Here is a 21,977-nt window from a genome sequence, read left to right as displayed (position 1 = left end):
TCTGGGCCCCCAAATCCCTGACCGTGAAAAGCAATGTGGCAGAGAATCTTACTGTGTGGCCCAGTCTGATGCGTACTGCCCTCAGAGGTCACCCGGCCACACAGAATGATAACAACCTCCTCCTGCATTGCTGACCTGAATCCTTCTCCTCCAAAGGCCGGCCTCAGCCCTCCCATCTCCTCCCCAAGCAAGCATCCCCACTGGCTCGGCTCTTGCTCCCAAGAAGGCTGCCACCACCTGCCCCCACATCCTGCTGCCTGACCTCACCTGTCCTGCACCTCCCCAGCTTTCCAGGGGTACTGAGCTCCTGTAAGAACCTCTAGGTCCAAGGCCAGGACTTACCGTCCTGGGTCCTGCCCCGCCTTCCCTGAGCACTGCTGCAAAGCCACCAGGAACTGCACAAGACACTCCCCAAATGCCTCCCTGTGCAGTAACCTGGGAAGCATCCCTAGCCATTGCGCTCTGACATTACCAACCACCTTCCCACATGAGCAGACCCTGCCCTGCATCCACCCACCATAACACCCACAAGGTCCTCATCTGCCCCGGACAGCAGGCAGGGCCCTGGCATGAACACCCGCGAACACCCACACGCAGCCCTTGTTTCTCCCACCCACAACCCAGCCGTCCAGGAATCAGTTCTTAGTCCTTCTGCACTCAAATCCACATTCATTCCAACAGCAGGAAAGAGAGAAAACTCCCACCCCGCCGGACACCAGGAGGCCGCAGTACTCGGAGTGCCCACCAGGTGTCAGAAGGAAATCGCGGCGGCCAGGGAGCGGCTCTCCCTCCATCTCCTCCCGCGGCGAGGGACACCCGAGGATGCCTCTGAGCCTGTGAGCCAGGTGCAACCCAGACCAAGGGAGTTCCCAAACCCAGCAAGGGGGGCGGCCGATTCCATGTGGTGTGGCTGCCCGGGGGCGAGCAGTGGGAAAGGCCCCGGAGCCATCCGCTGTGGTTGCTGCTGCTGCTGCTGCTGCTGTTTGCTGGACAACTGCAGGGTCCTGAGGTCACCGTCTGGGCTGAGCACTGGCAGGCTCCCAGGGCCCCGAGGGACCCCACTCTCCCCATAGCCACAGTCAGCCCCAGAAACATCTGAACGGGGCTGGTGTGAGGAGTGCCTGGGTGAGGGGGGATTTGAAGACATAACGTCTCTGGGTCACCTCCATAGGCAGGGACAGCTCAGGTCACAGTGTGGAGACGAGGCATGGGCAGCCCCACACCTTGTGTGATCTCAGGAAACACAGTCAACCTCTTACCCTTTCTCCAGGGTCCCCGACTTGGCCAGTGGGACCCATGGTTCCTGGAGGTCCGGGAAGACCCTAGAATTAAAAACAGAGTTGGGGCAGAGTTAGAAGATGAGGCCGCGGGGCAAGGTCCGTGTTCTACCTGGCCAACCAAGGCAGAGGTGGGGGTGGGAGAGCGCCGGCTCCCAGGGGATCTGCAAAAGTAGAGAGTGCCCCTCTTTTCCATCCAGGAGACATAAGGGGTGTCACCAACCCCACCCCACCAAGAGCACCTTCTGCAAGTCACAGGATAAAGCCAGATACTCACCGCGGGGCCTTCAGGGCCAGGTGGGCCCTCGATGAGCATGCCCTGGAGAGGCAGAGAGAGGGCGTCTGAGACCGCCGCCCATCCCTCCCGACACCCCAGACCCCAGTGGTGTGGACGGCCTTCAGCTGCGTGCACAAGAGGCCCTGGCTCAGTTCCTCCTGTCCTGGGGAGTCACGAGCACAGACTGCAATGGGGGCCTGTGGTGGGGCCTCAATGGCTGTCCTCCTAGCACTCCCGGGCAGAAGAGCAACCCAGGCCAGCGGCCAGTGACAGACACAGGCTCCCTCAAGACCAACACCACGAGAAGCACCTGAAGACACCGAGATGAGGAAAAGGAGCCGAGACCACCAGGCTCCCAGCATCACCCCAAAAGGGAGTGCCAGGCAGGCCCACCAGGCCAAAGCCACTCGAGGGAGGAGGTGGATGCCAGAACAAGGGGACTTGGGTGGATTTAGGAAGGATGAGGGAAAAATAGGAGCCCCAGCCCCAGGCTGAACTTCTGCCCCCAGCCAGGCCCACCGTCAGGCCCCAGGGCTGCAACCTCCAGACCCCGCCTCCCTCCAGGTAAGAGGTGTATCCTCCCAGCACGCAGCAGCCCAGAACCCATGGGAAACCCTGCCAAGTCCACCTGCCCACTCGGCCCTCCTCCTCCGGCCCTCAGCTCACCACAGGGCCCATCTGCCTCAAGCACACCCAGGCCTCACTGTAACCCCAATGCGGACAGGGTCTCCTGGCCCCTGGGTCAGCCTGAGCCCTGGGAAAGGCAACGTGGACGGCTGTGAAGGCAGCAGTGGGAGTGGCTCCCTGCAGGATGGGGCTCCCTGCCCTGAGACTCCCACTTCCGACCCCTTCCCCAGGGCGGGATGCCTCTCTCCACTTCTGACCTGGCAACGCCAGGGTCAGGCGCCCCCAATGCCCCAAGAGTCCTCCGTGTTCCATGACGACTTCAGGGCGAGTGTTCCTCAAGGGACTTGCTCTGACAGATGGGAGCCAGATACTACTCAAGAAGACAATGGAGAATGACCCCGAGGCAGCCAGAGATCTTTGAGGCAAGCTAGGACCTGGGGGGCCACATTTTCAGAGGTACCCAGGAACTCAGCATTCCCTGCCCTGCATCCCTTCAAGTGTCTGCTCCCCACAGTGCGACACGGCACCTGTCAGCCACCCAGCCAAGGCTCCAGCAGGCCCAGGTGCAGCTCTGGCTCAGCTCTGGAGGGTGTGGGTGTGGCCTCGGCGACACCCATGGGTACTGATTATCCTGCAGCTGCAGGGAAGGCAGGCAGGAACTGCGGCCATGGCGCCCTCCACCTAGAGGTCAAAGGGTGGCATGGACAGCCTGGGGTCCGGCACAGAAACCGGCCACAGGGGCAGAGGCTCTGCAGAGAGTTCCCTAGGATGATGCCTGGTGGATCTATGGAAGTGGAGGCACCGTTGAGACCCCAGGACTGTAGCATCACCAGCATACAGTGCCAGCCTGGGAGGGCAGCAAGGAGAGGGAGCAAGGCTCCAACTCCTGAGATCTGCTTCGCAAAGCTGTATGAGCAGTGCTGCCTGAGGCCCTGGGGCCGCCTCCACCCAGTGTGCCCAGGAGGTGGCACACCAAGTGAAAGATTATCCTAGAGTTGTCGGATATAAGGTGGTTCGTCCTGTTGGGTTTTGAACTTCCTCAGGGCTGCTACCCCTTTCTTCATGCCTCCCTTTTGGAATGGGAACCTGTCCCCCTCCCCATTCCCATGTAGTTTGGAAGCATGAAGCTTGTTTCATTCCCCAAGCTCACAGCTGGACAGGGATTTGCTTCAAGATAGATAATTTAAGCCTAAGTCTCACCAGTTTCTGATTCGGGTGAGACTCTGGACTTTGAACTTTTGAGTTGATGCGGGTACCGGATGGAGTGAATTAAACTGTACATGAGAAGGACATGAATTTGGGGGCTGGGGCAGAATGCTAGGGTTTGAATGTGTCTCCCCAAAAGCCATGTGTTGGAAACTGAATCCTCAATGCAACTGTGTTGAGAGGTGGGATCTTCAGGAGGTGATTAGGTCACCAGGCTCTGCCCTCCTGGATGGGTGAATGCAGCTATGATGGGAGTGGGCTCGTTAGGGTGGGAGTGGGCTCCTGATGATAGGATGGCAGCAGTCACCTTCTCTCCCACTCCTTCTCACCATGCAATGCCTTCCGCCATGTGAGGACACAGCAAGAAGGCCCCCGCCAGATGTGGTCCCTCTATATGTGACTTCCTGACCTCCAGAACTGTGGGCCAATGAAGTCCTGTTCATTCTAAATCACCCTGACTGTGGTGTGCTATTACAGCAGCTCAAAATGGACTAAGATAGCTCACTCCTGACAAGTCAAAGGTTGTGTCCAGCCAGGCCACAGGCCACAGGCCACAGGCCACCGGAGGCTGCTGCCAGAGGTGCTGGGTACCAGGCTGGTGAGGGGACTCCCGGCCAGGGAGCCGCAGATGTGCAGCCAGTTCACAGGCCACCGGAGGCTGTCACCAGAGGTGCTAGGTATCCGGCTGGCAAGGGGACTCCCGGCTGGGGGGGCCGCAGATGTCCAGCCAGGCCACAGGCCACCAGAAGCTGTCACCAGAGGTGCTGGGTACCAGGCTGATGAGGGGACTCCCGGTTGGGGGGGCCGCAGATCTCCCCACCCCTCCCATCCTGCCCCGGCTAGGGAGCTCTGCACTGTGTTTACACAGATGCACGCTCAGAGAGACACCCGTGTGTGTGCTGTACACAGAGAGCTCATCCAAGCAGCCTCCAAGATGCCAGCTTTCCAATTTCCTTCTCTGACAAACGCAGCTGAGAAAGCCCAGGGCTGAGCTGGGATTAAGGGAGAAACCACGGGCCATCAAGGGGCCAGGGACAGCAGCTGCCTTCCCAGACACACAAATTGCTTTTCTCAGGGAACTGGGGCAATGCGGGCGGGGACCTCACAGGGGAGCCAACCCCAGATCATCCCAGGTCAGCGTCTGAAGGAAGCTGGGAACAGCTGGATGAATGCGCTTGGGGGTGGGGATGCCTGAACCTTCCCAGGCAAGCTGTGGCCCCGCTCCCGCCCCAGCTCACCCAACCACGGACGCCACTCTAAAAATTCACCCAGCAAAAGAGGAATGAGAGGAAGACATCTCGATATAGTTAATGATATTGCACTGTAGATGTCATTTGCCAAAATTGTAGACTTTAGGCACTCTTACCATAAAGAAGAAAAAGAGGCAGCTATGGGGTGGTGGTGGTGGGTGCAGGATCACTTCACTGTGTCTGTCTGTGCCTGGGTAAGTCTATCAAACATGCTGCACACCTTCAATGCACACAATTTTTTTTCTTTTGAGATGGAGTCTCACGCTGTCACCTAGGCTGGAGTGCAGTGGCGCAATCTTGGCTCACTGCAACCTCCGCCTCCCGGGTTCAACTGATTCTCCTGCCTCAGCCTCCAGAGTAGCTGGGATTACAGGTGCCCACCACCATGCCTGGTTAATTTTTTTGTAGTTTTACTAAAGACGGGGTTTTGCCATGTTGGTCAGGATGGTCTCGAACTCCTGACCTCAGGTGATCCGCCTGCCTCAGCCTCCCAAAGTGCTGGGATTACAGGTGTAAGCCACCGCGCCTGGCCGAATGCATGCAATTTTAACAAAAGAAATAAAAGACCTCAGACCTGGCAGAACTCAAGACAATCTCAATAGAGGACCACCCATCTGGTAAGCAGCACATATTTAAAAAACAAAAAACAGTGTCAAGTGGCGATGGCGATTTGGATGCCCCTAACGGACGTGGCCCAGGTAAAATCAGCCACTGAGTCTGGGGGCTTCCTGGCTGGAAGCACAGGGATAAGGATGAACCTTTCTCCTCTCGGTTCTGTGGATTCCTGTCATTTTAGGGAGCCTCTGCTCTGGCTGACAATGAGAGGGAGCAGGACTGAGTAGGAAAGACCTGGGCACGCCCCTGGAACAGATGCATCTCCCAAGAGGGAGCTCAGGTGGGGCAGACAACAGACACCCCCTTCCACGGGCTGGGACGCCCGCAGGGCCCCAGGACCTGGCCATCTGTTTACGTGCAGCTTGGACCCAAGGACATCTGGCAATGCTCCAGGTTGAGAAATTCCAGCTGTTTATGTGATCTCTGCAGGGGGCCTGGCTAAAGGCCCCAGGACACTTGGAGCAGGCTGGGGCCTGGGGGAGGGAATCCTTCCTAACTGCATCCAGACGGCTGCTGCTTTTCCCAACAAAGGTGAACTGGACTTTCCAGGGCCGTGATGTTCCTGTGGGGCCACCTCAACTCTCGGCCCTCTCCTTGGCCCACCCTTGCCCACTGCTGGCTTCCCGGGGGCCTGACAGTGGAAAACTTGTGCCCACCCCACACTCCCAACTCCCTCCTGGAGCCCAGACACCACGTCTACACTCACAGAGCCAGCTTACTCGGGAACGTGAGCCAACACGAAGCTCATTCAAAGGTTTCAGTCCGGCCCTCCCAGAGCGGGGAGGGGAAACCGAACTGGGATCCTGCAGAGCCAGGGGCACCTGCGCACCCTGAGATCCCATCTTCCTCCCCGAGCAAGGATCCCCTTTCACTGAAGCAATGGGGACAGCACAAAAGAAGCCCAAAGCCAACCTCAAGTCCACCTGGGGGCCAAGACCGTCTGGGGAAATGCAGCCTAATGTCCCACCTCTCAGTAACAAGTGTGGCTCAGGGCTGGGACCTTTGATGCAGCCTCTGCTGTTGTTCCCTTTCTGGCAAACACCCTTGGGCAGAGCAGAACAGGCCCGCAGTCCCCTGCTTCTGGGTGGGTCCGCCCAGGTGGATGGCTATCACTCTCCCCCACAGCCACTCGGCTCCCTGAGCCCAGGCCTGGCTCTGAGGTTTTCCACGTTGCTGAGCAGGGAGACCCTGGCCTCAGAGTCTCCCTTCATCTGTCTTCCCTGGACCCCCAGAGAGCCCTGGAAAGGGGGTCTGAGAAAAGGATGTGTCTGTAGGCACCGGCAGGTCCCACCCCTGGGCTGGGCCTGGAGCAAGGGCATGGAGCCCCACGAGAGCCATCCAGACACTTCCATGGGCCAGGAAGGGTGAAGCCCTGGACCCTGGGAATTCCACCCCAGAGATGGGACACATCCCGTCTGCCCTGGCCATGGGCTTCAAACAGATTCCAGGGGGATAAAGGCCTGCTAAGTGCCATCCGTCAAGGTTCCAAGAGAGTGTCCCCAGCTCTACAGGAGGGTGGCGGGTCACCATGACTGCACATTCTGGGAACTGCAAGGTCAGGGGGCTTCTGGGAGACCCAGGGTGTATCCTGAGCTCAGCCCTCAGGAACTGAGTCCTGGCGGCAGAACAAACAGCCGCCCCCAGCCTCGTGAATGGCCGTGGTGCAGGACGTGCACCTCCTCCTGTGGGCACTTGGACAATGTGGCAGGATGGGCCTTGGTGCTGGCTCCTCCCTGCTCTCGGATTGTGCCCACCACATGCAGCTGCAGGACTCCCTGCCCAGGTGTTCACAGGGCATCTTGCCCGCCGGCGGGGGGGGCGGGGTGTCAAGACCTTGACCTTAGCAGCTCTGAGACCCCAGGGAGAACTGCAGGCCTCCCAGCCAGGCCGTGGCCCCCTGAGGGACAAGGACACCCCAGTATGGGGCAGGGCCCCCACCAAACGCGCCAACCCAGGAGGGGCATCTAGAATGTCCTCCGCTACAGTCCCACACTTGAGGGCATTATCAACAGTAACTTTTTGAACTCACCCATGATCTCATTACCTAACATAGTTGGGTTTTACTCAGCTGGAATTTCAGCACAGTGCTGTTTTATTTCATTCCCTTGACAAAGTTTCATAAACAGTATTCCATGTTTCAACGGCTTCTGCAAACTTACTCCAAATGGTTGCATAACAGACGCGGAGAGGTACAGCCACGTGTTAACTATTCCCTATCACTGCCGTGCGCATCTTTTACAAGGAATGGGCCATTTACATCCTCTCCTCCATCCCTCAAAGGGGACTCCACCTCCACCTCGACAGCTCTGAGCTGCTTTTTATCCCAGGTGAAACTGACGAGCACTGAGATGCCCAGAGCTTGGGTGCAGGACAGGCTTTGATCAGCACCTATTCCGCCCCCTCCATCACAGTCCAGAACATCCCCTACCCGAGGGGATTCTTCACAAGTCCTGGTGACGAGTGGTGCGTGGACTCCACGAGACCAGGTGGTTCCTCGAAGTGACCTAGTGTGCGCAGGTGCAGGGGCCCACGGACCTGGTCACACCCTATACACCCCGCTTTGACCCCAAGCAGCGGATACCCTGGCGCAGGGAGAGAATGAGAAAACGTCCTCACCGGCTCAATGATCGCTGGTTCTCCCTTTTGGCCTTTCTCGCCCCGAGGTCCTCCAATCTGGGGGTGATAAAAGGCAGATGGAGAGAGAATCGGAGAGAAAAGTGAGAAACAAAGTCCAGATTACACAAAATCTGCCCGATTTCGCAAGGCTGAGGGCGCTATTGTAGCTGGGCATCTCCCCAGTCCCAGGAGGATGGCAGGAACGTGACAGAGGCCAGGCCCACGGGAGCCTGTGCGACTACTAATGAAGAAACAGGCCCAGAGGCGAGCATGCCGTGATGCACACGTTATTCAGGGCAAATTCGAGGCACTGAGGTCTCTTTAAAAATAAAGTTTTGGGAACAGGGTGCAACACTTGAGCTGCCCGTAGAGCCCCACCCCTGAGGAGGCTCTTGGGCAGGAGCCCCCATGATGCCCACCAGCCCCCCAGCCCCACCCGGAATGGGGGCCTGCACCCTCTCACCCCTTCATAGATGGTATCCTGGTTCGCCGGCATTCCCGGCCCGATCTCCGACGGGGAGTTGGTGGGGTCGTAGTAGGGGTCGTAGTAGTTCTCGTCAAGGTTCCTGATCGTTTCCTCAGTGAACTCCCCCTCCAAGTCATCCACACCTTCCCCTGGAGGCGGAGCTGGCTGCAGGGGGAGAGGAAGCCGCAGGGTCGACTCGCAAATGCAGCAGGCACTGCCTCTCCATCACGCCCTGGGCGGGCACTGTGGCTATCCGGTCAACTGGGCAGAGATCCCAGATCCATCAGGCCCTGGGCGGGCACCAAGGCTACCCGGTCAACTGGGCAGAGACCCCCCTCTGGGAGAGACCTCCTCTGAGGGCTCCAGGTCTAACAACTCCAGGACTTCAAGACCAGTGGCCTCCTAAGCTACACAATGCCTGGAGTCTGGAGTCCAACCCACAAGGAGAGGTCCTGTGTCCCCTGGTGGCCTCTTTATGCATCTTCTCCCTCCCACAATGAAGAATTATCACCCCAGACTGCCCCGGCACAAGGGCACACCACGGAGCCGGCACACCATGGAGCTGGCACACCCGTGCACCCGCTCAGGCAGGGGCTCCACCCCACAGCCCCAGGGTCTTGCGATAATGCATCCCAGTGCAGTGCTGCAGACGCAGGGGTCTGGACCTGCTGGAACGAGGTGTCCTCTCTGGCAGTGGAGATTCTGCATCACACAGTGGCTGTGTTAAGCATCGGCCTTGTGCTACATGCTATGCAAGAATCCTCCCGAATCTGAAAACTTCGCAGCCCCCAGAGACAGGAACTGTCAGTGCTATGTTGGAAAGGAGAACCCCGAGGTCCAGAGATGCGGGCTAACTTTCCAAGGTCTCCGGCAGAGCTTTCAGGCCTGTCTGCTGACAGTCAGCCCCCGTCCCAGCCAGGGTGGCCCCAGCTCCTGCTTCGCTGTATTTGTCTGGATCCTGGCTCCCAGCCCCATCCTGCCTGGCCACACCCAGGCCACAGGCAGGGACTCTGCCCACAAGCCACCCCCCTCCTCATCCAATTTCCACCTGAATCCTCAAAGACCAGGAGGGCTGGGGTCCTTCTACCCATTTTCCAGGCGAAAAATTGACCACATTGAGATCAACTCAGCAAACCAGGGATTCCAAACTTGTTCAGCAATGGCCTCCCCTGGGAAGTATTACACCGCCCAGCTGCAAAGGGCCCAGGGCCAGGGTGTGGTGGAACACAGGGGCCACCCGAGGACACCAAGGTGAGAATTGGAGTAAGAAGTGAGCTCAGCATTGTGGCCCCAGCCCTGGCCCTTGGCCCACTGCCCCAGACCAAACCAATGGGAAGGAAAGAAATTACGTTGGAGGAGTTGGAGGTGTCGGCGGTGCTGGTGGGAATTTCGGCCCCGACGCCTGGGTCTGTGGGCTGGTCGGGGTTCTCCTCCCCCTCGCCATAGGTGAGGTCATCGTAAGGCGAGGGCGTGTAGTAGTCCTCACTGGGCACGTAGTCATAGTCCCCGATGCCGATGTCCTCTTCCTTCCCAGCCCCTTCACTGGTTTCAGGCATGGGAGCAGCTTCCGTGGGGGTCGGGGTCAGCTCCTGGGAGCCAAGGGCAGAGACAGCTGGAGTCAGGGTGGAGGCTGGCAGCGGTGCCAGGTCTGGGACTTGCCGCATGTCCGGGTGCAGGCATCTCAGTGGCAACGCCTGGAGCCCAGGCCCGTCAAGAGGCCCAGAGACTTGGCACAGGGGCCGCCCCCATCCATGGGGCTTGGGGGCAGAGCAAATGGGAAGAAGCAGCCCAGCTGCGAGCCCCCGGTCACTAAGCGTGCTCAGAATGGACTCAAACCCACCCAGTTACACACCAGAAAAGGGCGAATCATATCTCAATATTTAAAAAACAAAAACAGCAAAACACTCTAGGCTCTCAGAGCAATGTGAGATGAGCAGGTCACCTTTCCCCGGAAGGATACACACATGCTCACACACACAGGCTCATGCACACCTGTGCCTATGTGCACACACGCTCACACACACACACGCAGGTTCACGCACACCCGTGCCTGCATGCACATATGCTCACACACACACACGCAGGCTCACGCACACCCGTGCCTGCGTGCCACATGCTCACACACACTCGCTCATGCACACAGGCACACCACCCATGCTCACACCCCACCCTCTTTACCTCTGACAATGGCTCTGAGGCTGGACAGCCTCCTCCCCAGCACTCCTGCACACACTCCTGCACGGGGCCCAGGCCCTGCTAGGTGTGACCCTCCGGCTCTCACTGCCGCTCACACACCCTCACAACCCTCCCCGATTTCAGAGGTAAGGGGATGACAGCCCAGAGCGGGGAGGACCCGAGGCCAACCTCAGACTGCATCACCCCCCCGGGGGAGCCCCTGAGCTCTCCTCTCTCCTCTCCCACCACAGCTGCACCTACACTTAAGGAACCCGAGAACCAAACTCATCCTGAGCCTGCTCGAGCCCTGTGCCTGGTACAGGGTGAGGACCGGGGCCACAGCCCAGAGATGCTGGCAGATGATCCCCTGTATACCTTGCATCTCCCAACGTCCTCCTCAAGGCGGAAAGCCCGATATGCCCCGTGACAGCAAAGCTCGGACAGCAACAGCCGGCTCCCTCACTGAGCTGCCCCCGCAACCTTCACCAGACAGCCCTCAACCCTCCACCCTGACACAACCTCTCCCAGCCTCGCCCTCCCCTGCACCACAGTCTCGAGGGGCCCAGCCCAACCCAGTCCCCCACTCAGCCCAGACCTCGGGGACCTCTGTGGTTTCTTTGGCAGCTTCCACGGGCTTCTTGCTGGGGGTGGGCTCCTTCCCTAGGTCTTCGGGGTCTTCGTAGTAGGGGTATTCATAGTAATAGGTCTCACCCTCGCCGTCTCCTTCCGTGTACTGAAAGCAAATTGCGGCCCCGTGAGGAAGCAGCGGAGCCCACAGAGCGACCAGCCTGCTGTCCTTCCTTCCGCAACCTCCCGATCTGGCTGGGAAGATGGCACGCCACGACGCCCCGTCCAGCCCCAGGCGTGAACCTCCCTGTGGGTCCCCAGATGGGATTCCTCCCTCTCCATCTCCTTGGAAAGCTGACGCAGCCTCGTCAGAAGCACAGGAGAGAAAGCGAGGGGGACACCAGGTCCCCTCGAGCAGTCAAAGAGAGATGAGCCCTCAAAGGTGAAGGCTTCTGGCCCTTTGGAACCCAGGCCAGAACAACCAACAGAATGGCAGTCTGTGCAGCCATCACCATGTCACCAGCAGGCTCCCGGGCCTTCAGCTCCAAGCCTCAAAGCCCAGGGACCCCACGGGAAGGGCTTCACTGGGACAGAGTAGGCCTCGTCCTCAGCCCATTCCCACACCAGGAGCTGGGAGGAGCTCGGCAGGAGGCCGGGGCAGCAGGGACTCAGCTGGGAACTCTGTCCTGTCCCTCCTGGGGTTTGTAAGATGTGGCCTGGGCTATGGGGTTCCACAGCTTCCTGAAAGCTACCCTTCCTTCTCTCCTAACTGGGGGTGAAAGAAGGAAGACCCAAGGAGAAATAAACAGGATTTAATATTATGGATGAGAAATCAGAGGCAGTGGGCCCAGGGCGTGGGAGAGCATTTTCATGCAGACGTGATAGGAAGAACTGCAAATAAGATAAACTGCAGTGCCTCGAGGGTGTGGGGCGGGAGGGGGAGGACAGCCCACCCATGGACATGGTGGGTCCTAGGAAGAGGGACAAAGGTGTCAGGCACGTGGCTGCCACTCTGCAGTACACTCTACACTCAAGGGATCCGAGGGCTGGCCATTCTACAGTAGACAAGCCGAGGCTCCGTCCTCTTTGGCGAGCTGCACATGGCCTCTCCAGTGGATCCAGTCCATGGGGGACACCTGTGGCATCTGTGCTCACAAATACCCCATCAAGGTCAAGCCCAAGGGTGAGAGAGCACTGGGCATTCACCATCCAGGAGCTTGTTCAAAAGGTTAAAGGAGAGGGTTATTGATGACAAACTCTGTGACCCTGTCATTCTGGGCAGTGCTATTTAGTAAAGTGAGTCAGATATCCCAATGCTTACCTCCTAGGTCCCTCTGAATTCTCACCCAGTGGATTTATTTAAAATAAGGGTCCCATGGCTTATGTGTCCCTTCACCAACCATCCCAAGTAGTCTGCTCATGCCCCCCAAGATTCCAGCCAGAGTTAACTCACATATTCATCTGGATTGGGGTCCTGCGACTGTGGGGTGTCAGGTACTGCAGTGTCACAGTCAGGGCTGTAGTGCTCACAGTAATCATAAGCTGCCCGGTGGTCTGAGACAAAGAGCAGCTGCTGGATGTCACCCTGGAAAAGAACAGACACTCATGAAAAAGCAGCTCACAGAGCACTCGCATGGGGACCTGGGAGACACAGCCCCATGCCTTGAAGCAGGGCAAAGTCCAGACCAAGCCACGAGACGAGCTTGTCCTCAGAGCCAAACATTCTCCCTAGAAGCTGCCACTCACAAAAGACACCCAAGCTAGGCTGGCCCACCCATCCATCCATCCATCTATTCACTCATCCATCTACCCATCCATCCATCCATCCATCCACTCATTCATTCATCCATTCACCCATCTATCCACCTATCCACCTATCCATCTACATCTACCAGTCCTTCCATCCATTCACCCACCCATCCATTCACCCATCCACTCATTCATCCATCTATCCATCCATTCACCCATTCACCTATGTATCCATCCATCCATAAACCATCTATCCAACCTCCCATCTGTCCACTCATTCACTCATCCATCCATCCATCCATCTGCATATATACATGCTTCCATCCATCTACCCCATCCATCCATTCACCCATCTATCCACCTATCCATCTACATCTACCAGTCCTTCCATCCATTCACCCATCCATCCATTCACCCATTCACCTGCCTATCCATCCATCCATTAAACCCTCTATCCATCCACTCCTCCAACCATCTGTCCACTCATTCACTTATCCATCCATGCATCCATCCATCTGCATATACACATCCTTCTATCCATCTATCCATCTATCCACTCATCCTTCAACACATTCACCCATCCATCCACTCATCCATTCATCCATCTACCTATCCACCTATCCATCCATCCACCCAGCCATCTATCCACTCATTAATTCATCCATCTATCCATCTAGATACATACATCATTCCATCCATCTGTCCATCCCTCTACTCATCCTCCCACCCATCCACCCATCCATTCATCTGTCTATCCACCCATCTACCCACCCACCCATCAATCCACCACCTATTCACTCATCCATTTATCAGACACCTGTTGAGCACCTGCCAGATGCCCGTGCAGTGCTGGCAGCTTTTGCCTGTTGTGAGAAACAGCCTGCAGTCTCACCCACCCTAGACCCTGAGGGCTTGGAGGTACCCTGCCTCCTTTGCCACTACCCATCAACCACTAGGGGAGAGAATATTTTTAAAGAGGTGATGTCTGGTTTATCAAAAGTTAAAACTAGAATTACCATATGACCACTAATTCCAATCTCAGGAACTGAAACACATGCATAAACGATTCACCCAAATCAGTTCACCCTCCAAACAAAACAGGGACTCAAACAAATAAATGTATACAAGTGTTCATAGTTAAATTAGTCACAACGGCCAAAGGACAAATGCAACCCACATGTCTACCGACAGCTAAATGGATAAACAGAGTGTGGTATATGCATAGAACGGAACATCATTCAACCATAAAAGGAAAGGAGGTACTGCCCCACACTACAAGGCGGATGAACCCACGCTGCTAACAACTGAACTTTCGGATTCATTGTGAGCAGCCTACAGTCTAACTGTGTCAGCCAGGACAAGCATTCAAGCACTTATTCCTACTTCCTCTAACCATGATGTGTAAACAATTTATTCCATTATTCTTTCACCACAATGTGTACACAGGAGAAATAAAAGGGCTGCTACTAGGAATAAGAAATGCAGGTCTCATAAATGCTATCTGCAGAGATGAAGATGACAGGCACGCTAGGAGTCACCCTGGCAGCACCCTGGGTGTTCCGAAGCAGAGGATCTTTGGACCATAATCAGATGTATAGAAGCTGACCAATATAGTCATGATTATAGTAATGACAGTGATGACGAATTAGATTATGTTTACCACAGATCAAGTACTAGGTAAAGAGCCTGCACGTGGTCTCTCTGTGCCCTCAAGAACCCTATGAATTGTGTCCGACTAATCCCCACTCTACAACAGAGGAAACCGAGGACCTGTGAGGTCACCTGTCCAGGGTCCCCCAGCTGCTGGGGCAGGATCAGTCCAAGGCAGCCTGCAAGATGCCAACCACTGCACGCCCCACCACACTCAAGGGAGGGAAAAGAACTTGGAGGACCATGTCCAGGTGCTGGCATCCCACCACCGAAGACAGTGCCGCAGGCAAGGGGACTTGGGACAGGGCCAGGTGCTGAGTGCTGTGGGTCTGGAGCCCATCTTGCCACGCTGCATCACATCTGCACACTTTTCCAGAGCCAAAGTAGCCAGCGGGCTGCAGGGTCAGGGTGCCCAACCCCATCTAGAGGATGGCAAGTTCTCCACGGTTCATCCGAGCCTGGTTCATCGGAGCCTTCACTCCATCCAGGCAGAGGCACCACCTCCCCCCGCCGAGGCCCCTCTCTGGGCCAGAAGGAGTCTAGTGACAGCTTTGCCTCTGCCATGAAGACTCTGTCCTGCAGCCGCGGTGGCTGTGACGTGGCTTTGCGCTGTGTACTTCTGACCCTGGCGAGTCACCCTCAGTCCCAGGGTGCCAGTGTTGGGAAGGGCTGGGAGACATTCACAGCTGTGAGCTCTGTGAGCACAACCATCATTGTTCCGAGGGCTGCTCTCTTCCACGAAGACTTTTGGTGTGAGGGTCTGGCCACAGCAAGACAGGCACTGAGACTTGGATGGAGCGGGTGGGAGGACCACAACCACTGTGCACACGGGCGGGGTGGAGGGAATCCCAGCCCGCAGGCACACTTGGAAAAGCAGCAAGCTCTGTGCTGCCAGACAGGCCCGGCCTGCACGCCAGCTCCAGCCGTTGCCTGGCTGTGTGGCCTGAGATGAGCCTGCTCACACACACCTCTCTGCTCCCTGCTTTCTCTCTGAAAAAAATTAGCATAAAACAGCAGCATTGACCTCACAGAGCTGTGGAGTCCTCCAGGCAAAACTCTCTGTTTACAGAAGGCACTCAATAAGTAATGCAAAAGATTTTGAGGTCAATGGGGGAAGGCATGTGTTCAGGAAAAGCCCTCAGCGGGCAGTAGGTTTGGAGGAACTGGGGGTCAGCAGGGGGCTGATGCAGGACACAGGGTGGGGGCCCAACAGCAGGTGTGAGAGGGTGGCAGGGAAGAGGCCACAGCAGCCAGGACAGTGCTCCCGAGAGGGGAGGGAGTGGTGCGAGGCAGGGGCCGAGGGGAGGGAGTGGTACGAGGCAGGGGCCGAGGGGAGGGAGTGGCGCGAGGCAGGGGCCGAGGGGAGGACCTCAGGGCTCAACAGGAAATGGCTCTCAGCACCAAAAAGGGGAAGAGAGTGGGGTATGTGTCTGTGGTTACCGTGGGTGACCCTAACTTGTGTTTAAAAACCTCAAATGATGAGCGAGGAGCTCAGAACCCTCCCCAAGCCCACCCAACTCTCCAGGCAGCTCTGCCAGGTGGTAAGTTCCTGCTCCTGACTTTAGCCACACATCCACATCCATACCTGCCTCTGGGTCACAGGCAGATGGACCCACCTTTCTCGGCACCACTGTGCCACAGCCCGGCCACAGCCCTTCTGCCCACCTGCCCCTGCCTCGCCCCAACCAGAAGGGTGCAGCCAGGGTTCTGAGGTCCACCCGGTGCCTGGGTGCACACCAGCACCCGTTCCCTTGCAGGACTCAGGACTCACAAGGGAAATTTCTGGCACCTCCATTTAACAGATAGAAGAGGCTGGGACAGGAGACATCACTGGCCCCAACTGCAGAGCCACAGCAGTAGCCAGGACCTGGAGCCTATGTGTGCAGCGGGGCCCCTGACACTAGCTGACCCAGCCCTGCCTCCCCTGTCCCCACATCTCAGAACAGATGGAGCAGCACAGAGACGGGTGCTCTTCCCGCAGGCATCAGGCCCAGAGCATGGGGCGTCCCTGGCCGCCACGTACCTACTGCCTCATCTGAAGTTTCAGAGACTGTAACCCCCTGCATCACCCCACATCATGGACAGCACCGCTGAGCCCCCTCCAACCCGGGTCCTTCCTGTCCGCAGGACACCTCAGGACAGTGGTGCCTCAGGACAGTGGTGCAGGAAGCAGCTGAGGGTTGGTGGTCGTCGGGAGCTGAGCTTGCACCTGTTCCCTGGGCTGGGGCACCTGCTGGGCTGAGGAGGGCGCTGAGTGACAGGTTCCTCTCCTTCCATACTACACCTCGGGGGCTGTGGCCCACAAAGAGACAGAGCACAGGGACGGGGAGTGACCGAGGACAGCTACTTGCTACTGCCCCCTGCCCCTGAGATCCCATCACAGTAAACTGGGGGCATTTTGAGGAGGAAACAAGGGTGGGGCCCTGATGAGCACAGCCCTCAGCATTTCACACCTTCCCTCCCCGACTCCAACCCTCAAACGGGATGCCCCACTCTCCACCCGCTGAGGCCAGCAGAGCTACCCACCTGCCCCATCTCCCTCTCCCTCTCCCTCGCTCTCTCGCTTTCTCCTTCTCTCTCTCCCCCATCTTTCTCCTTCTCTCTCTCCCCCATCTTTGGATGTCAGAGGCTCCTGGCCCACGTTTCAAATTCTCCAGCAGACAAGGAGGAACAGTGAATCAAAACCACATACTTTTATTAAGCAACATGACTTCTGGATCACATTTCATCCAATTCAAATAAAATACGTTCTCCTTTCTACTGGCAATTTGACATCTGAATATATGTTCTCCAAAGGCACTTCAAAGAAGGAAGAGAAGCCTCAGGGGCCTTCGGGGGCAGCTGTGGTCCTGGGCCCTGGTGCACCCCTGGATCCAGCTCTGCTTTCCGGGAAGCCCCAAGCTCCTCGGATCATGGGCGTGTCCGGCACAACCCCGTACCCCAGGGTGTCCAGCACAGCGGCCATACCTTGCAGGGCCTGCATAAGGCGCTGGCACTGGTCTCAGTGCGTGTGGGCACACAGCACCCAGGCACACCTGCACGACCATCAGGGCCCAAGGCTAGGTAATGAACACCCACGAAGCGGGACAAAGCCTGAGGTGTCCCCAGGTGCCCGGCGCTCTGATCCCAGGCTGACCTGGCCCTCAGCCAGCCCTGCTTTGTGGCCTGCCCACCACACCCCCAGCCTGCAGCAGTGAACAGACAATAAGTAGGACTCGGCATGAGGCCCCTTCACTTCCAGAATCCCCTCCTCTGCAAATGCACATGCTTCGTTCGAATCATTTCCCCACCAAATCCTCAGGTGGATTTTCACACTAGAAAGAGCCGGTGTGTTCTGCAGGCACCACTGCCAAAGGGCAAGGGTCTGCCAGGCCCTACACCACCCCCGTGGAGAAGGAGAAACCGAGGCGCAGGTGCTAAGGCTCAGGCTCAGAGTCCTGCAGAAGCAGGGTCGCTCTAGACCTGGGTCCTGGCCCAGGGCTCTTTCCAGCCCACCCACTGCTTCTTCCCTACACACGCAGGTGAGGGAGGGGACCCTGAACACCTGGGTGCCCAGCAAAGCTGTTGAGGAGCAGGAGCTTCTCTGCAGGACCCCAGGCAGATGGGGCCGTAGTGAGGGATCTGCTCCAGGCTCCAAGACAGAGCAGATGCCTCCCCTGAAGCCCAGCAACCTCCCACGGGCCAGCCCCATGGCTGCACGAGCTAGCGCTGCTTCTGTGCCACCTTCCAGGCAGGGCTGAGAAGAGGGCTCCATGATGTCTGCACCCCCACAAGGACTGGGAGGAGGAGGAGCTGAAGCTGAGGGAAAGGCTGTAACCCACCCTGCAGGACTCCAGTGAGACACCTGCTTCTGCCCTGGGCCACCCCTGGGGCCACCTGATTCCTGCGAGTCCAGAGGCCCAGGTGCATGGGACTCCCAGCTCTGCCCTTGGGGCTGTGGGTTGGTGGCTAGTCCACTGTTCAGAGCAGAGACGACATAGTGATGGGATCCAAACACAGTCATGGGGTGCCATGGGGTGACAAGAGGCACAGAACAGCCCTAATGGGGTCATGGGGGGTCCTGGGCAGCCCTGCATGGGTACTATGGGGAGGTTACAGGGTGGTCCTAGATGGGGTACTATGGGGGAGCCTGGGCAGCCCTGGATGGGGGCCCCATGGGGGGGACACCTGACAGCCCTGGATGGGGACAGTTGAGGGGGCTCTAGAGGGTTATCATGGGGGGTCCTGGATGGAGACAGTGAGGGCCACACTGAAGTCCTCCTGCATCCCTGAGACCCGTGTCCATCACTAAACTGATGAAAGATGTGATGGGTCCAGGGTGGAGAGAGGCATCTTCCCTGACTCACGCATAGCCACACACTGTGTCCTACCCAGCAGGTGACACCTGCGGAACTCTGGGACCCCCAGAGACTCCATGTGGTGGGTCTAGGGGGGCCTGGGATTCAGGAGCCATATATGCTCATGAAATTCTAAGATGCGGCCAGGACTGGAGCCGCCCCTCACAGACCTCGAGGCAGCTGTGGATGCGGGGACTGGAGCCACCCCTCACAGTCCTCAAGGCAGCCGTGGATGTAGGGACACCCCTCCTTCTGTCAGTGGTACCCTGGCAGTTCCTGGGCCTGCACTCCTCCTTCTGGAACATTCACTCAGAGTCGGCTCCTCTCTGGAAGCCGGGTCAGCATGTGGAGACATCCAGCCCAGCCACCTACCAGCCAGGCAACCAGCCCCTGGGAGCCACAGTCTCCCCATTTCATCACAGGAAATCTCAGCCTCCCCTGACCCCCTCCAGGCTGTGTGGACCAAACACACAGCTCTGCCCAAAGCTCAAGAAAGCCCTAGGCAGAGATCTGCCCTGGTGCCCTCAGAATCCTTCTCCACCCAGGGCTTCCGGCAGCCATTCCCCAGTGTGCTGGAGAGGGCGTGCCCACCCTGGCCGCCATAATCTGGCACACACTGTCTTTCAAATACAAAACTAGGATCATAATTTCATGTTGTATGCTGAGAGCATTTTCACAATGCATCCTGTGATACGAAACCAAGCTCCAAACTACAGACCAGGAAAATTGGTCGACGAAGCCGCCTCTCCTGGCGGCAGGAAGTACTGGCGGCCTGGAAACAAAGGGCCAGGGGCTGGTGGGCAGCCCCTGCTTGGGCTTGGGTGAACTCGTGGTTTTTCAGGGGATGGGGACAGGAAGCTGGAGCTTGGGGCTGGGTCACAATGCGCATGTACAGCCAAAGAAACCCCCAAGAGACCTCAGCCTGCAGCCTTCCAGGACCCAACCCTGGGCCTCTAAGAGGCTGGCTGTAGGTCAGAATTGCCCAGTGGGCCGTGCCCTGACCCTTCCTGAGGCACTGAGGCACCCCAGGAATTTCTTAGCTGCAGCTGCCCTCTCAGACAGGTGGGCTCTGACCCCAAGAACCTCCAAGCAGCCTGACCACGACCTCAGAAAGGCCCATGGTCCCCACAGTCCCCTTCCCAGGTGCCATCAGAGCCCCTGGCACACAAGCACAAGGAGCCAACCTGACGCCCTGGCCAGCAGTGGCCCATAGCTCTCCTCTGATGTCACATCTAACTGCCAGGTTTCATGGCACACATCCAATCCCTGAGCAGGGCAACAGGTGTCACCTCCGACCTTCCTCAGACATGCCCCTTCTCCACCCTTCATTGCTCCTTTCTCCCCATCCTCCGTCCTCCTACCAACGATGGCAGCCGCCTCCTTCCTCAGCCGCCCCCTTGCCCTGGAAAGGCAGAGGCCGATCGCCACCCAGGATATGGAGCATGATGTGCCGCCTTGCCCCTGTCCTGCCCTGGCCATGAGATGAGCATGTGAGGTGCCATGTCTCACTTGCTGCTGTCCTCTTCATGCTGTTTTCCAGTCCTCCTGCAGGGTGAAACACCCACCAGACGCAGGGAAGCCCAGCCAGCAACCCCACACTTGTAGGCCCATGGCCCGCTTGCAGGCCAAGCGTCAGGATCTAGGGTTGCCTGGTGTGTTGTGTGACTGTGTGTGCACACATATGTGTGCGTGCATGTGTCTGATACCATGTTGATGCAGGTGTGCACATGCATGCAGGAGGCCATATGTGTACTGTGCACGTTTTGCATTCATGTGTGTGGTGTGTGTATGACATACATGCATATGTCATGTACACAGTATACATACATGTGTATATGTGACATGGGTGCATGCACGCACTTTTATGCATATGTATATGGTATGGCATGCCTTGTGTGCATATGTGAACAGCTATGCCATGTGTGTGGCACACACGGGTCCTGGCACAGCACTGGAGATGGCCCCGAGGTGCCTGGGACTCAGTTCCCTCCCTCAACAACAGCCCACAGGTCCTTGAGGCTGCTTGTCCTAAGCCCACCCCACTTCCCCGCTCCAACATGACAGGTTGTGTTGACATGTCAGATATCCTTGGCGTGTACTGCCTCTGCCCGGCATACTTCGGGAAAGACCCTGGTGTTTCACACTGACCCAATTCCCAGCCCTACCTCACGCCTCGGGAAAAGGGACTTTCCTTACAGGTCTGGCCCTACTTCCATTCTTGCAGCCCCCTCAGGAGGAAGGCAAGGTCTCCTTTCCACTCTCCCAAACCCATTTCACAGATGCAGCAATGGAGGGTCTGAGAGGCAGCACCACTCTCGCAGGGCATATGGGAGGAGGGCTGACTGGGGCTCCTGAGTCTCTGCCTGCAGCCCCCACAGTCCCCACCCCAGAGCTGCCCACCTTGGAGTCAAGGACATCGTGCCAAGTCACACATCCTGCACACAGAACAGCCGTGGGCTCCCAGTTCCCAAAACTTTGTCCCATCGCCCACACAGCCCTAGGAGCAGGGGCAGGCACCTGCCCAATTCGCCTAGCAGATTCAGGCTTCTCCTGTTCCATGTCTTGGCTTCCCGGGCTGAGCCCCTGAACCACTCTGTTCAACTTTCAAAGCCAAGACCCAAGGCCAGCAGCCCCGGACAGCTGGCCCTGTGGCTGCCCAAAGAAGCATGTGGCAGCCGTTTTCATGCCATTCCTCCCTCTGATAACTGACCACTGTTTCCCCCTTTACATTCCTGGATTCTGCCCCCTGCCAGGTCACTAAAGTGCCCTGAAGTGTCCACCACCAGGCCAGGGTCATTATGGCCATTCCGCTCTGCTGCGGAGCCTCTGCCCACGGCGCAATTGGCGGCCACGTTCGACAGAAGATGGGTCGACGGCCACGGCGGGAGCATGTTGTCCTTGGCTCTGGCAGAGACGGGAGCATTTTGCTGAGAGAATCAGTTCTGCCTTTTCTGCTAATGAGACTGTATCCAGGCTGCGTCTCTGTTGTGAGCTAAGGAAATTGCAAAGTTTCCACTGGAGAGCCTCGTAAGCCTGGGGCCATGGAGATGGGGAAACATGGACCTCACCAAATTAGAGGCTCCCGTGGCCGCGGCCCCCAGCCCAGGCTGCTTCTCATGATGCTGCTCCCTGTAATCGTATGCTCAGTGCCTCCTCTGCCATTTA

General features: G+C 57.6%; 1 protein-coding gene across 2 annotated transcripts in view; it reads right to left on the bottom strand.

Annotated features, from left to right (window-relative positions):
- The window catches only part of COL5A1 (collagen type V alpha 1 chain), a 210,226-nt gene that overhangs the window by 107,435 nt on the left and 80,814 nt on the right, over positions 1 to 21,977 (bottom strand). For both annotated transcript variants that reach the window (XM_024251846.3, XM_024251845.3), the window contains exons 5-11: positions 12,530 to 12,661; positions 11,105 to 11,242; positions 9,684 to 9,923; positions 8,332 to 8,499; positions 7,869 to 7,925; positions 1,555 to 1,596; positions 1,260 to 1,322 (exon numbers count right to left, since the gene is read on the bottom strand). In XM_024251846.3, coding sequence (XP_024107614.3) covers positions 1,260 to 1,322; positions 1,555 to 1,596; positions 7,869 to 7,925; positions 8,332 to 8,499; positions 9,684 to 9,923; positions 11,105 to 11,242; positions 12,530 to 12,661 — 840 coding nt within the window. The remainder of the gene's footprint in view (positions 1 to 1,259; positions 1,323 to 1,554; positions 1,597 to 7,868; positions 7,926 to 8,331; positions 8,500 to 9,683; positions 9,924 to 11,104; positions 11,243 to 12,529; positions 12,662 to 21,977) is intronic.

This window comes from Pongo abelii, chromosome 13 (assembly GCF_028885655.2).
Source record: "Pongo abelii isolate AG06213 chromosome 13, NHGRI_mPonAbe1-v2.0_pri, whole genome shotgun sequence".
NCBI classification, from domain to species: domain Eukaryota; kingdom Metazoa; phylum Chordata; class Mammalia; order Primates; family Hominidae; genus Pongo; species Pongo abelii.
The sequence above is the reverse complement of the archived record's forward strand: the minus strand, read 5'-3'. Positions and strand labels throughout refer to the sequence as shown.